The sequence below is a fragment of the Chenopodium quinoa genome, unplaced genomic scaffold (genome assembly GCF_001683475.1).
Source record: "Chenopodium quinoa cultivar QQ74 unplaced genomic scaffold, ASM168347v1, whole genome shotgun sequence".
In the NCBI taxonomy this organism is placed as follows: domain Eukaryota; kingdom Viridiplantae; phylum Streptophyta; class Magnoliopsida; order Caryophyllales; family Amaranthaceae; genus Chenopodium; species Chenopodium quinoa.
The window spans coordinates 672,128-689,465 of record NW_018742467.1 but is presented as its reverse complement, the minus strand read 5'-3'; the positions used below and the strand labels follow the sequence as shown (position 1 = coordinate 689,465).

Sequence of the window (17,338 nt, the reverse complement as noted above, 5' to 3'; positions counted from 1 at the left end):
AATCTATGATGATTGTATTATAGTGCATTTCAAATAAAAAGGGGAGGTAGCAAGGTTGATAGATATTTTTTTTTAGTGATTTGCTGAGAATTATTAACCACTAAAGCCCTTTTCTCTCCATCTTCATATTCAAAAAAAAAAAAAAAAAAAAAAAAAAAAAAAAAAAAAAAAAAATCATTTCGGTACCAATAAGTGTATGTCTAGTAAAAATCAAGATCAGGAACTTTAAACAACAAATATAATAGAGAAATAGTATAATGAAGTTCATTTCAACAAATATAATAATAATTTAGTAAAAATAATTTTAGTTCAACAGAGATAAGGTGAAGAGATTCGGGCCTAAAAAGGTATTACGTATATTAGTTATGATGTTTACCAACAATGAAATTGTTTAATAACTCTATTGAGTTGTAGTTAGCAATTCATATTATTGAACTTAAATTTCATGTACTAGTATAACATGTTAATTAGATTACTAATTAAGCTTGAAAGATTATGGATTGGCTACTGATAAATTATACTATTTTTCACAACCATCATGATTTTTAAAATTTATTTATGTTTTGTTTGTCATATATCCATATGGATATTTGTAATATACTACCTCCGGTTTCTATTATAGGCAACTATGATGTATTATTTGTAAGATATAAAAAATGATATAAAAAATTCCAAAGTTGCATATAGTACGAACCGGAGGTATAATAGTATTTAATATATATGTATGATATTAATAAATTAGTCGTTGAAACTAACCATCTATAATAATTTCACTAATACACCTAAATCACTTCATGTGTTCAATTGTTTTTGTATTTTAAGATATATATTTAAAATCTGTAGGGGTGAAAGTAATTATTCGGATTAAAACCAAATCAAATCGAAAACCAAACCAAATTAATAATTCAGTTTTGAATTGGATCGATTTGGAAAAATAAAAAAAATGGATTACAGTTTGGATTCGGTTTGGGGGTTAAAAACACCAAAAACCGAATTACAAATCAAAATTTTAATCCTTTACATTAAGCCCATTTTCTTGTACAAAGTATTCAAACCCCTTTCCCCTTTCATATATATATATATATATATATATATATATATATATATATAATATAATATATATAATATATATAATATATAATTAATAAATAATAAATAATAAAAAAAAAACCTAATTCTCAATTCTCCTTTCTCAGTATTTCACTCTCTCGTAAAGAATGTACTTCGTATTTAACAAGAAAAGGTTGAATGATTGTAGGAATTTTCTAGGTGAAGTTTGGGTTTCAGGTTTGAATGTTACGAAAGAAGGGAAGAAATTTCGATTTGGATTGGATTTTAATTAGAAAATTGAATTAATTCGGATTGGTTTGGATTGGACAGAATCTTAATTCGGTTTGGATTCAATTTGAGAAATCCAAAATTGAATTAATTCTGTTAGAGATATGATTTATCGGAAAGAGATATGATATATCGGAAAATATATGTGATATATTTTCCGTATAGATATTATTATGAGAATAATATATTTAGTATTATCTTATGTTAAGATATTATTTAGAGAATATATCATTAGGTTATATGGTATATCTTTTAGGAATATTGTTTCCTATCTTATGTTCGTAGGTTTTGTATAAATACTCAACGTATTGATGAATAATAATCAAGCCATTCAATTCTATTTCTTCTCCCTAATTTGTCAAATTCAGATTGAATTTGGTTTTGGCTATAATTCAAACCGTAAACTAAACTTTCATCCCAAAATCTCAACAGGCATGTGACATTATACAACAGATATCTTATAATACTCCAAAAATCACTTGCCCATTCTTTCTAGATTGAGGGTTATAAATTACTGTATATGTTATTTCGATATCTTGAATGGCCGGCTACATATACATGCATGAACTATACATTAATGATTTTTCAACATCTTGTAAGGGAACATGAAAGACGTTGATGCATGTCATGACTTCAACACTAAACTTTATCTTATAAAATTTTACTTAAATTATTTGTATTACGTTACTACATACACAAATGATTATTGTTATTAAATAAATAAATTTAAGTAATGGTTAATCATGATCAACTTAGTTAATTAGTATAGCTTATTTGTGTATGGTTGACTTATCGCAAAGTATCCTTAGGAAGTTCCCTACGTAATGGCTGGACTATGATATTGTCTCACTATAGCTAGCTAGTTCTCTTAATAATAAGCAACTACTCCATGATTAATTGTACCTTAATAAAATGATAATGTTACTAATTGTGGTTGCTAAATATAGTGTATTAGTTATTTTAATAAGGTGTGCCCTACTTAAAGATTCATCCATCCTCATCCCTCCAAATACAATTTAATTTGGACTTTTAAGGCAATTTATCCATTGCTTATTTTCTTGTGTAGCTACCATTTGCCAATATACATTTAATTTTTAGTGAGATCTTGGTTTAATGGCTAAAAACTTAAGATTGAGGGTCTGTGTGTTTTTATTATTTTTTTTTTCTTCTAAAACTAATGACACATCTATGGTAATTTTTTGTAAAAACATTTGACAAATCCATTCTACTATAGATCATAATAAATTGAAGATACATTAATATGACGAGTTAACACCTATATAAAAATAAGTTTTTGTAAATACGTAAGAGGGGAAAAAAACATTCTTCAAGAAAAGAACTACATATAGACATATAGTTGGTTTTTCATCACTCAATTAACTTACTTTATCTTGTTGAATGATTTTAGTTAAAGTGACTAACCATGATAGCGAAAGTTGATTGAAGGTGACCTAAATGATAGTTTATGTTAGTTACTCATCTAGAAGTACTCTTGCTTGTGCGTCAACGTCATAATACACTTCAATCTTTAGTTTGAAGACTAATAATCTTCTGATGATCTTATGCTTGCAACTCAGGCTGATCTAACTTCTTAAAGTCAGTGAAGCTATATACTGCCTAGGACGTTAATATATTTTCTTTTGTTTTTAATTGTTTATGTATGTAGTAAAATAAATGGAATTGATTTGTTTCAAAAAAAAATAAAAATGGAATTGATGTATGTGTCAGTAGTCAGTTATTTTTTCAACTTTATTATGCTTATTGTTAGATAATAAATTTATATATTATCTTGTTGATATTTGTAAAATATATCGTGTGTAATTAGGCCTCTCATAATTAGGTTGTACACACCTATATATATTGATTAATGATAATACTATCTCCAACTAAGGAGAATTACACACTTCTACATGGTATCAGAGCCTCTCTAGGGTTTTCCTCTCTTTTCCTTTCTAAACCCTATTCGATCCTTAGCCGTCTCCCTCCATCATCACCGCTTTTCACCGTCCTCCACCGTCCAATGGCTGGTGATGATACCCCCCCTCCTCCCCCTCCTTCTCCTCCATAACAACCCCCTTTCCATCCAGCATTCGTCGTCCCTAACATCAAGAACCATATTTGCGTGAGTCTCGATCATGAAGATGCTCGATACGCAACTTGGGTGGAACTCTCTTACATCGCAGCATGTGCTTTAAATGTTTTAGACACATTGATGCTAAAATCGCTCGCCCAAAGGAGATTGATGATGTTACTTGGAAACATTTAGATGCTATAGTGAAGAACTAGATCTTTGGGACTATTTCTAGAGACCTAGTTACCACAATCATGAAACTGGGTGCAACGTCCCTTGAATTATGGACTCGACTTAAGGAGATATTTCATGATAACAAGCATACTAGGGTTGTGTATTTGGAGGAACAATTTACAAAAACAAAACTTGAAAATTTTGCAAATATGTCTGATTATTGTAAGCAATTCAAGCTCCTCGCGGATCAACTTGCTAATGTTGATTGCCCGGTCTCCGATCGCAAGATGGTTATGCAACTTATTGCCGGCCTCACTATGGGTGAATATGACACGGTGGCTGCCATTGTTTCTCAGTCCGAACCAACCCCAAGTTTTAACAAGGCTCACTCCATGTTTATTTTGGAGGAAACCCAACAAAATAAGCAATCCGAATCCGGCCAACATGCTCTCGTGGCCCAGCATTCTCCGGCTCCGGTCTCCAGCGCATCTCCGACGCCACACCAACCAGCGTCCGATCCAGTCCGGCGGTGGTCGAGGCGGGGGAAGGGTCGTGGCAGCAATGGTAAGTGGAAAGGACGTGGGAAAGGTCGTGGTAACAACAACAACAATAATCAGCAACATCAAGGTTCTAGGCCCAATGCAAATCAAGCCCAGCAGGCCCCTCAGTGAGGCAGTCCGTATGGATGGGCTCTTCAGTAGTAGGGTCAGTGGGCCGCACCTCCTTGCCCCTTTCTCATTGGCCCAGCTCCGTCCTTTTCATACCGTGGGCAGCAGAATTCTATTTTGGGTCCTCGACCGACCCAAAACCAGGCCTACTACGCTGATGGTCAGTCCGGGTACAACATGCCTATGTCTCCTATTGAGTTGGGTCAAGCCTATAGCTCAATGAGTCTTCAACCCCCCAATAATGGATGGTACATGGACACGGGGGCCTTTTCTCACATGACTCGAGACTCGGGTACTCTTTCTAATCTCTCTAGTTTGAGCTTTCCTCAATATATTTTTGTTGTTGATGGCGAACGCATTCCTGTTTATGGCTATGGCACAACTACTACCCCCTCACCTAATCCACCCTTTCACCTTAAGAATGTCCTATTTGTTCCTAACATTATTAAAAACTTAATCTCTGTTAGAAAATTTGCTTGTGACAATTCTGTTTCTGTCGAGTTTGACCCTCTTGATTTTTCTGTGAAGGACCTTCTTTCAGGGACAACTCTAGCTCGGTGCAATAGTGTGGGGGATCTCTATCCATTTTCATCCTCTTTCGCTCCATATGGCTCTAGTCATCTTTCACTAATTTCTCCTTCTATTTGGCATTATAGACTTGGACACCCCGGCGAATCAGTTTTGATAATCTTAGAAACAAAAATTTTATTCGTTGTAATAAGAGAAATGGTTCTCATTTTTTCTATTCTTGTCCATTGGGAAAACATTTACGGCTTCCTTTTAAGTCATCTCATACTGTTACTTTTTCCTCTTTTGACATTATTCATATGGATTTATGGACATGTAGGGAATATTTCAAGCATTACCCCAAACTTGAACCCCACTGTGATCATACACTTAAGCATGGTGGCGTCTTAAGAGCAAAAGAGTCGCCAACAAATTAGATGTCAAAAATGCGTTTCTTCATGGTGACCTAAAAGAAACCGTATTCATGCATCAACCACCAGGGTATGTAAACCCCAATGCTCCCACTTATGTTTGTCGGCTCCGAAAATCCCTTTATGGTCTTAAACAGGCCCCTCGGGCTTGGTACCAACGGTTTGCTAATTATCTTTTGAAGATTGGTTTTTCATGCAGTAAGAGTGATAATTCTCTCTTTATTTTGCGACATGGTGCTAATGTTGCTTATCTCTTACTTTATGTCGATGACATTGTTATTACAGCTTCCTCATAACAGCTCAAGTGTGACATTATTGCTCTTCTTAAGTCCGAATTCTCCATGTCTGACTTAGGGAAGCTGAGTACTTTTTCTAGGAATTTCCGTAACCCGAACAAAGGATTCCATGATTCTTTGTCAGAGTAAGTATGCTGAGGAGATTATTCACAGGTCTAAGATGGATAATTTCAAGCCGGTTGTTACCCCAGTCGACACTAAGTTGAAGCTGAGTGCTCACGATGGTGAGCCTATACAGGATCCCTCTCTCTACAGGAGCCTTGTAGGTGCACTACAGTATCTCACTTTCACAAGACCTAACATTGCTTATGTCGTTCAGCAGGTTTTTCCTTTTATGCATGCTCCTAGGGAACCTCATTTCAACGCTCTTAAGCATATTATCAGATATATTAAGGGCACTTTTGATCATGGACTTCATCTGTACCGTTCTGCACCTACGAGACTTACTTCATACACAGACGCCGATTAGGCTGGCTGCCCGGATACTAGGAGCTCCACTTCAGGGTATTGTGTTTATTTGGGTGATAATCTGGTCTCATGGTCTGCAAAACGACAAGTTACATTGTCCAAATCCAGTGCCGAAGCAGAATATAGAAGTGTTTCTAATGTTATTTCTGAATTATGTTGGCTCCGAAATCTTCTTCTCGAGTTACATTGACCTATTCGACGGGCATCCTTTGTTTATTGTGATAATATTTCTGCCGTATACCTTTCTTGCAACCCGGTACAACACCAACGTATCAAGCACATTGAGATGGACATTCATTTTGTATGCGACAAGGTCGCCCTTGGTGAGATCAAGGTATTACATGTTCCGTCTTCTTATCAGTACGCATATATTTTCACAAAAGGTTTACCTCGCCAACTATTCTTAGATTTCTGAGACAGTCTCAGCGTTCGACCTCCTCCCGCTTCGACTGCGGGGGTGTGTTAGATAATAGATTTACATATTATCTTGTTAATATTCTGTAAAATATATCTTGTGTAATTAGGCCTCTCATAATTAGGTTGTACACACCTATATATATTGATTAATGATAATACTCCAACTAAGGAGAATTACACACTTCTACACTTATAAATAAATAGAATTGATGTATGTGTTAGTTTATATCCCTCCATTTTTTAAATACTTGCTCTACTTTTCACTCCCGGCTATTTTTAAACACCTGCTTCATTTCCTTATTTAATTTTTTTTTACAATATTTAATTCATTTCTCTCACCTAGTAAACCCAACATAAATTAAATTTTATTAATTTTATATTCTCTCTCCTCCCATTCTTTTCTTACTTTTACTTTTTACAATTTTTTTTATTTTTTCACCTACTCCACAACCTCCATATTTTATTCCTTTCTCCAAGTTTTTCTAAAACTCTGTGCATAGAGTTATGAATTGAAAGAAGGTATTTAAAAACGGAGGGAATAAATATGATTATAATACCAATTGATTGTTAGTGCAGTGGTGATTGAGACTGCATTTGGAAGGGATACCACGTGTTCAACCCCACAACAACAATTTGGAGGGGACTGAAACCTAACAACTCATAACTCATTCCCAAATTCGGATTAACCCAAAGGGTGAATCGGATGGAACACCAAAAAAAAATAAAAATTAAAGTAAATATGATTATAACATTTGTAAGAAAATGAATTAAATTGTTTAGATTGAATAAATCGATCATTTTGACATCTTAAATCCATTTCTAATTTAAAGGAAGAAATAAACTAATATGGGGGGTTGGTAATAGCTAGATTATTGAGCTACGAAATTTGACAACTAAACTCACAAAACTAAGCTATGAAAAAGTATCCAATTTTGTGTCATCCGATTAAAAAAGCACTGACAATTTAATCTGAATAATAAATACACAATCGAGTTTAATGAACCAAGCTTTCAGGTCAGATCTCCAAAATTCAGTAAAATTTGGGGCTATATCCAGTTAATTCCCCAGATAAACAAAATTAAAATTTCAAAATTAAAATTTGTTTATCTGGGGGTATAATTGTCTTTTCAAGTACTAATGGAGGGGTATATGCGTTTTTTCTTGTACTAGTTGAGGGGACATGTGTTTTTCCTCACCAAACAGTAAAAGCAAAAGGCAAACAGTAATTAGACAGCTCATCAAAAATACTGAATAAATGACCCTGCTTTTTCAATATATTTACAAAAATAACATCAGATTAGCAAATATTCGTTTATCTAACATATTAACTTGTATTTTCCCTAAAATTTGTCTCTATCTTTACTCCTACAAAATCTTCACATACTCACGATATCACTTTGGATCTTAATTTCCATGTTGTAGCTACAATTCACTTATTTAATTCTTTTTTAAAGTCAAGAGGTGGTATGTAATAATGTGACAACTTGAGATCAAATCTCATATGTTTACATTATGTCCTTTTTGTTACTCTATTTGCACCACCAAAAAAAAATGGAAAAAGAAGGGAATAAAAAATGGAATAATCCAAAATATACGTAGTTTACTATTTGCTACAAACAAAGAATCCGTTTAATTAAAAATTAAACTAACTAGACTTGCAATTTAATTATGTGTACCTAACTAATAACTAGGTTATAGAACGTGTTTCGTATACATATCATATAATGATCACTTGATAATTAAAAAATAAATCAAACCCAATAAAAAAAACAAGCAAAATCCACTAGGCCGGTGATCGAAGTGCGAAGGATTTTCTCTAAGCCTCTAATTGAGGAGATAGCGTGGAGTAAGTGGCTAGAGATTCTCAAGAGTAAACAAATAAAATTTAAAATAATTATTTATCAAATTAATAAAATAAATTAATTTATATTATAAATTATGGTTTTATTTGAAGAAGCTAATTTAGTTAGGTTATGGGATGCACGTAAGGCAAGTATTTTGAACTGACTTAATGCAAAGCAAAGCAAAGCATCCTCCCTTTAAATTTAGAGCTTGTTATATGCTAATACTTGTATTGTAGCATAAAGTATTTTAGATACCTTGACATCACTTTTTGATCACCAATCATCACTTATTTGGTTGGTTGGCTAGCTAGATACCATGGCTTTTGTTTATTGTATTGCATTGCCCCTTTTTGGCTATTAATCCCTTTTACTATATTGTTGCTATATATGTTGATGTTGTTACTTCTTCTTACTTGCAAAAGGTGTTAAATAGATTTAAGGGATTCAAAAGTAGTATTCCAAATTAAGTAATGTTGTGATGCCAGGTGAAGTCATATTAGATTTAGGTAGAGCTAATCATAGGCAAGGTTTACATGGGTTTTAAAGTTAATCATAGGCAAGGTCTACATGGGTTTTGACCATCACCATCACCCATATCACAGTATCACTGGTTCAATAGAGTTTGAAAATTTTGTCAAAATCACTTGGTTATGATCGATAAAGTCAGTGGATTTGCCATTTTGGGTTTTGATAAAGGTGCAAATCTAGATTGTGTGATGGTTCTATTTTAGGTGATAGTTGACAAGGTTTAGTCATACAACAAAATTGATGCCTTCAGCCTTATTTTCTTAACCTTAAAAAAATTAGTAAAATTTATTTGAATTTAGTAACAAAATTATTTCAGTTCAATAAATAAATAAATAAATAAATAAATAAAATTAAGTTTAATAAAATTAATTCATACGGAGTAGGTATTAATTTGTATCCAAGGATACGGAGTAATGTTCATAATAGAGTAATGTACTAATGTTGTGAATCTTGTAATGTTAGGTCAAGTCATGTTAGATATAAATAGAGTTGATTATGGGTAAGGTCTAGTCGGGCTTTATGCCTTAACCATGTATGATTAGTTCGAGGTTTGAGGATTCAACATACCAATTGGTTTTCAATAAACCAATTGTTTCTTATTACTTCCAATTGTTTAATTTAGAGCTTGTTTAGTTCACCTTATTATTGCTTATCTGATCAGATTAAATTTTGACCTATTTGCATGATAATCTATACAGAAAAAAATGTATCAAGTGTGGTCTTGTTATATTCATAATAATATATATTTATTATTTTTTTCATTACAATTTAATGATATTTTGCGATTAAAAAAAACGGATATAAAATGATTAAGTGTGTCAAAACTATTTTTTTCATATTTGATCTAAACTTACTTTCGCTAATGTACAATAAGTAAAAATAAGGTGAATTAACCATGACCTTATACACTATTTACCTACTTAAGTTTGACTTTTGACAAATTATACTTAGTGCCCTAAAAAAAATAGTTGGCACAAACCCACCCAAAATATAGTCAACTTTACTTTCAAAAAAGATGGTACCAATATATGGGAGACCATTATATAGGCCCAAAAACTAATCCGTGTTTGAAGCCCAGTGGTTTCATATATACAACGTACAAGCCTAATATAGGCATTTCTGTTTGCATAGTTACTACTTCCGCCGTTCTTTTTTACTTGACCCGCTTTGACTTTTACACTATTTATCACACTTCTTTTGACCATCTTTTGTAAATAATATGCAATGAAAAATATTTTCATGTAAGATCTTTTTGAATTTGTCTCAATAAGTACTATCATAATTTGTAAATTTTCAAAATTTTACTTATAGAGAATAAAAGTTATTGATCGTTAAAGTTTTACATTGGCAAGCGTGATAAAAGAAACAGGTCAAGTAAAAAAGAATAGAGGAAGTAAGATAATAACAATCAATCTACAATTTTTTTTTATATGTGGATGGCACCTTGTTGTTGGAGTGAAGAGAGTAAAAGTCATATTTCTTGATTGGTTTATGGTTTTTCTAGAGTTTAATCCATAAGTAGGTTGTGGCTACTATGTTTTCTCACAAGTGGGCCATGGAGCAAACTTTTTCCATGTCTAGAATCATTCTTTGGCTTTTTACTCTTTCTCTTGGATTCCTTAATGGTCTTTTTTATTCTTATGTAACCCCCTCATTCAAGTGGTTGTTTATTGTTCTTTATTATTCTGATTTAATCACTCATTTGATGGTTACATTTAACTCTTCATAATCCTTGCATTGTCTATATATGGCTTGGAATCTTTTCATAAAATATTAATTTTATACATACAAAGTTGCTAAACATTTTTCCTTTTCTTATGGGCATAAGTTTATATGGCTCCATATCTCATCCAATCAAAAGTACCTTTGAGTGAGAGTGGTGTGTAACCTTAGGGAACGTATTGGCGATACAATGTACATCTCGGTTGTGCCGGAATTCGTTTTTTAAAGTCAGTGACAAAGTCACGCCACACCATATTCTTTTTTATCAAACAGTTACATTATTCCTTTTATTATTTGTAGCCTTTGAAACACTTTTTTACAACACTTGTGGCATGTGCTACTTGTAGGGTTATTCGTTTTGTCAGGGGGTTATTTGTAGGCATTACTTATTCAGGGTTTACACGTTTGGTCATGGGTTACTTGTAGGGGTTACTTGTTTGGTCAAGGGTTAATTATTCAAAGGTTACTTGCTTAATCAGGGATAAAATAATGGGGTTACTTAAATAAGGGTTACTCGGTTGGTCAGGGATTGCTCTCATACAAAAAATACGCTAACCGACTGAGTAAAGTAACGCCAACAAATAACCTATGAATAAGTTACCCTTGAATACATAACTCATACAACTAACCCCTGAATAAGTAACTCTATAAATAACGCCTATCATACAGTGTGACAAGCCACACAGAAAAGTTGTTGATAGCAATCCATTGGCTTTGTTTCATTGAATAATTAGTGGGAGACCTGGGCTTTGCCCCGAGTGATACTTTGAATAGCTTCATTTTTATATTTGACGCTTTAAAAGACTTATAAAATTTTTAACGTAGGTAAATTATAATACAGTGACAACAATAATTTATTCTACATTTTAATACATGTATGTATTTATATATAAATGTGGATTAATAGAGCATGAATTAATTCTAACTAGGATGGTAATACATGTGGTTTGCATTTAATGAGGTTTGAGGTTCAAATCTCTTTGCATGCATTTTGATGATGAATTGATGATGCATGGTGTTATACGCCTATACCGGTGTAAGAAGGGATACATGTGGTACATACACAATTTTATGATCACCTTTTAATATATAGTATAGATAATGACTTGCCTTATATGCATTAATGCATACGATCCGAGCAGTAACTTAAAATTGTTAATTACTTGATTATTTTTCAATTAATTCATGCATTATACATTAAGAAAAATACATGTTTCTTTCAAAAAAAAAAAGAAAAAAAGAAAAATACATGTTAAGAATTAAAATTAAGATGAAAAAAAAAATCCAATTTAGAGGGATATTAAACATTTCTTTTTCTATTGCACGATATCATTTGACATTTTCTGTTATTTTTTAGTTGTGCGTTCCAGCATGGAGTTGGTTGATTAATCTGAATTGAAGAACAAGTGAAAGTATAAGTTTTCCGCCCAATAATCCCTATTTTCTTGTAAGTAGCCCATCCTATACTTTAGCCTTAACCTAGTTCATTTATTCTAGCCCATTTCATATTTTGACAAATATAGGCCCAGTCCACAGCGTTTGTAATTTATTTGTGTTATGTAAGATTATTAAAAGGGAAAATTGTGTTGCAATATTATCAAAATTGGTAAATTGTGTGCTTAGAAATTAGGAAAATTTGCAAATTTCAGGCATTTAAAGTTTGTATTTTGCAAATTGCAGTCATTTAAATTTTTTTTTTTGCAAGTTGCAGCCCAAAAGTTTATATAAATTGTAAATTGCAGCCCGATTCAACTTTTTCATCGGTTTACAAGTTGAAAAACCTTCGATTAAGGTTTTAGGGACCATTTTAGATCTTAGGGGACCGAATTGAGCTCGGAATTAGCAAAAAAATAACGCAAGTAACTCGTTTTGCGTAACAAAAGTGTATCGATTTGTGGGAAACTGTAAATATGAGACATTTACGTTATTTTTTTTGCTAATTCCGAGCTCAATTCGGGTCCCTAAGGGCTAAAATGACCCCTAAAACCTTAACCGAAGATTTTTCAACATGTAAACCGATGAAAAAATTGAATTGGGCTGCAATTTACAATTTATACGAACTTTTTTGGCTGCAATTTGCAAAAAAAAATAAATTAAATGACTGCAATTTGCAAAATACGAACTTTAAATGGCTGCAATTTGCAAATTTTCCTAGAAATTATTGTAAAATAAGGAGAACCATAAGAGATTGAGAGGGAGTTGATCTCTGTATCTATATTCCATATGATGGGGCTATATATACATACAATATAATTAAGGTTTGTTTAGATTAGAATAAACCCTATATCTAGAATATTCCGGAATGATACAAGGAGTATAATGGTCATCCATACAATATTTCATAAAACTCCCCCTTCGATGTCCATTATCGAAGACTGTGTGTGTAATAATAAAACATACCGTGAGACGTCTTCAATTTCACCATATGTATAATAATAAAACATGCGTTGTCCACGTTTTATTCGAAATCTCTGTTTAAAGTTACCTCAATCATTACACTGCATGTATGCCTTCTTCTAGAGGTCGATCGACATATTTAATAAAAATTGATGATCAATAATATATCGTAACTTATGGCAACACATGATATAACTTTCCAATTTTACATGATTTAGTGATATAATATAAGATAACTGCACACATACATCATTTATGATTCTTGTGGACCATAAGAAACTTATTCCTGTCGAAAGATATCTCAATGCTATTATTTGGAAATTACATATTTAATATGAGAGTCGGTCAATGTATACAAAGACTGATTGATCTCATATACTCAAACTTCAAGTTGAGACATCAATGATGTAGCCTTATTGACTTTTCAGGAAATTGATAATAATTGCAATATTCAAGATATAAAATTTATAAGGTTTGGTATTTAAATACGTCGTATATAATTTGTTCAAAAACTCTTCTTACATGATTCATAACATGCTATTAGATTGACGTTATCAATAATTTCATCACAACTATAAAGCTCATTGGAATATAAATATTTCTTTGTAAGTTCCCATCAATGTTGTAAATACGTCTTACTATATTTTGGACGAACATTTACACATACCACAATTGAACATTTACAAATACCACAATAATTATATAGAAACTAGTGCATACAATATGAGATATAGAAATCTTGATAAGGATATTAAACAAATATATACAATGAATAATGCATCTTACAACTTCATACACATACAATGAGAAATCCACTAGCATATGACTCACACATGCACATGAACATAAGACTCAAAATAATGCAAGACACTATATAATGTGGATTTAAAAATTCATATTTCATTGGACTTCTGGTCCATGATTAACTATTGATCAATATCAACATGCCGAGATCAAAGTGGACATATGTTTTAGATCCCTTATTCACTAGTCATTCTATCATGCATATGTGTATTTTTTATCGGTTCCATCATATACCGGTATCATCATATAATTCTTCAAGATAAAGTTTTAATTTGCATGCTATTTTGACAATGAAATCTCAATACATCTCCAATTGGTACCATTACAACAACCCTTTTTTTTTTTTTCCTTTTTCATATCATAGGCCATCTATTATAGTTCAGATATCCATACCACTTCTATCCGGGGTATATTATTACACTTTACAAGCATCAACTGCCTTTCCATATACTTCCTCCGTTTCTTTTTAGTTGATACGTTTTTTAGTCACATTTACCAATGCACTTATTCAATCATTAATATCTTTTATTACCAATAAGAAAAAATTATGAAAAGTTGATATTTTGAAAGTATATAACGTGAGTACGTGACGAATCTATCAAGATCCCACATGACTATATTTTTCATTACGTATAAAGCACAAAACACGGTCAACGAGAGGTGTGTGAATAGTGCTAAAGTCAAAACGTGTCAACTAAATAAAAACGGAGGTAGTATTACATAATCGAAACTGATCATACAATATACACTTCAGATGTAGTGATTCAAAGAAAAAAAATGGCAAGATCTATCTCAATATATGCACATAATATCATTATTATTATGACCAAAATGTATGTCTCTATTCCTCTGGATGGGTCATAATGGTATACAAATCAAATCATAGATGTGCAATATATCTTGATACATAGTTGGCATGTTACTTTATATAGTATGATTATAGGGATCAACTAATTATGATTTTGCAATTTTGCCAACTTAATTCAATTCTTCTCCTCCTAAGTTGGTAAAATATCTCAAATATTGGGCAATTTTTCACCAACTTAAAATATAATTTCAAGTTTAACAAATTTCATCTTGTAGGATAATTATATTCAACAAATTCTCACCTTTGTTGGAGAATAATGTAATTTTAATCTCTACAAGAGAATTTTGTAATTTTGTTCTATTCTAAAGATCAATCTTAATAGGGATATAAATTGTGCAGTGTAGACACCTAAAAATGTCTTCCCAAAACCAAACCAGATGATAAATAACCTTTCACCGCCACTGTTGGTCGGGTTCAGTATTTAATCCCGAGAGTGCTTGAAAAATCGTATTTTATTAAATTCATACTTTTGAAAGGTCCATGGATTAGTCTTGATGTTTGGTAAAAGCATAGTTTTACTTTCAGCCCAAACTTACTAATTAATTTTAAGCCCAAACCTTTTTCTTTTATTATTTATTTTTGGCCCAAACCTTTTATTTATTTTTATTTGATCATTTTATTATTTTAGCCCGAATAATAAAAGTCAGAAAAAAGCCCAAAATTATCAATCGGCACTAAAAAAGCCGAAAGAAATTAGGGTTAAAAATGAATTTAGACGGAAAAGTGGACTGGAAGTGACCGTGACACGGTACAGTCTGACCGTGTCACGGGAACTCTTCCCGTCTGACGGTGGGACTTCCCGTGACACGGGAGGTCTGCCGTGACACGGGACGTTCCGTGTCCTTTCCGCGTAAACCCTTAACACGTTTTTCATTCCGTTTTTTGAAAATTTCCCGCGTCACTCCAAAACTGTACCGTGTAACGGGAAAGTGTACCGTCTGACGGTACAGTCTGACCGTGTCACGGTATAGTCTGACCGTGTCACGGGATACTTTTTTAGGGTTTTTATCATTTTAGGGTTCCGTGTGCTCCCTCAGCACATTTTCCCTATAAATACCCCCTCATTTCTGATGTACGGCGCAACCAGAATTTTATTATTCTTATTTTCTCTCTTCTATGCTATTAACCTAAACACTAGCCTACCCTTTTTACTTCAAAATTCCTTCTTCAAGAACTCAAAGGAGTCCATATTTTACTCGAGGTTCTGTCCTTAAGCCAAGGCGTGAAAGGTAGAATCGTTTGAGGGTTTGGCCCCAAAATCAACCTTATTTTATTTAATTTGATTTAGTTATTGTTTTATTATTTCCTTGAAGTTACTAACTCGTTTATTATTTTGTAGTTGCAAGCAAACAGATTCAAAGTAAGGATCATGCTCCTTTTATTTTTATTATTTTTCTAACGAGTTTATGTTGTTGGAATTGTGATTAAATTGGTTTTAATATTAATGTTATTCTATTTTTTTTTATTGATCACCATATTGCATGTTTAAAGGTAATATGTAATTGAAAATCACGCCTAATAAGATAATTTGGACAACCGGTTTAGGATCCTTTTTAATCTTATTGTTAATTGAAGTGATCACCAAATTTTTAGAATTATGTGTGCATTAATTTTAAACCAATTTCGCTAAATAATAGTTTGGATCTAATTGAATATTTTGTTTGTATGCCTTTGAGATCACATGAATACTTTTCAATATAAGAATCGAGTAGAGGCCAATACGGGCGAATGTGACTCCATGACTCACTTCGTACCATCATCCCCGATCTTCCTTTCGTGGTTCCGAACCATATGGAGTTAGTAATCTCATGGATTATGAATGGGGTGTAACCTTCACGGGTCAATCGTTGTTGCCTTCGTTGTCCCTTATTCGTGGTTGCCTTTTATGATCCGTGAACGGTTTACAAGTTCCTTAAAAACTTGTTGGCGGCTCCCTACTTTATTTGTCCCTAATTGTAATGTCAATTCCCACTTCCTATGAGTGCCAAGCATATTCACAACATGCTTTTAACGTAGGCGCACTTCAAACGACGCCTACATGCAGTTATCTATTTTCTTATTCTATTTCTTATGTGCTGACATAAAATATCCCCAATTAAGAGATTGAATTACTATTAAAATCACTTGTATGTAAAGCCACTATATATATGGTGATCTTCTAATTCTCCCAATTTAATAATGAGTTTCTAATTACTTAAAATCGCTACACATAAAAGTTTTAGTGAGCTTCTAGCCACTTACTACTTGTTCACATGCAAAATTGTCCAAAACAAGCATATAATCTCTTGAAATATCACCAAAACAAACTATTAAATCACAATCTAAATATAGCTCAATCTCAATGTTATGTTTTTGCCATTCAATTCATTTCATATATCTAACATGAGAGAATGTCAACACATTATTTCTTTCATATCAAGTGAAATTGCAAGTTTCCATAACGTGTAAATATTAAACCCGGATGGCCTAATTTAATCATCTCATCCAATCACTTCTATGAATTTGAATTTTGGTCAGTTTCCCAATACTAGAGATCACTTAATTAAACTTAATCTATGCATGCATGGCCATGAATATGATGTGATATTAAAACACCAATATGTGTTTCTCTTTACAATTGACAAGACAATCAACTAATACTTTATTCCAATAATTACTCATATTGTGTTAGAGTTTTGACTATAATCTTGATACATGTTAATCTTGTTAGACCTTTCATACTCTTCTGGAGTCTTTTATATAATCATGTAACCTTATAAATTTACTAAAGTGATTTTTTCTATAAATATATTGGGATTTATATAT

General features: G+C 32.4%; 2 protein-coding genes across 2 annotated transcripts; both read left to right on the top strand.

Annotated features, from left to right (window-relative positions):
• The first annotated feature begins 3,663 nt into the window (after positions 1-3,663).
• On the top strand, positions 3,664-4,254 carry LOC110719024. Its single transcript, XM_021897939.1, has one exon. The coding sequence runs from the start codon at positions 3,664-3,666 to the stop codon at positions 4,252-4,254; it is 591 nt and encodes a 196-aa protein (XP_021753631.1).
• Positions 4,255-5,594: 1,340 nt separating this feature from the next.
• On the top strand, positions 5,595-5,954 carry LOC110719023 (uncharacterized mitochondrial protein AtMg00810-like). Its single transcript, XM_021897937.1, has one exon. The coding sequence runs from the start codon at positions 5,595-5,597 to the stop codon at positions 5,952-5,954; it is 360 nt and encodes a 119-aa protein (XP_021753629.1).
• Positions 5,955-17,338: the final 11,384 nt, after the last annotated feature.

Bases quoted from the DNA above. Each gene is read 5' to 3' on its own strand.
- LOC110719024 (XM_021897939.1), top strand. From the start codon at position 3,664: ATGAAACTGGGTGCAACGTCCCTTGAATTATGGACTCGACTTAAGGAG.
- LOC110719023 (XM_021897937.1), top strand. From the start codon at position 5,595: ATGATTCTTTGTCAGAGTAAGTATGCTGAGGAGATTATTCACAGGTCT.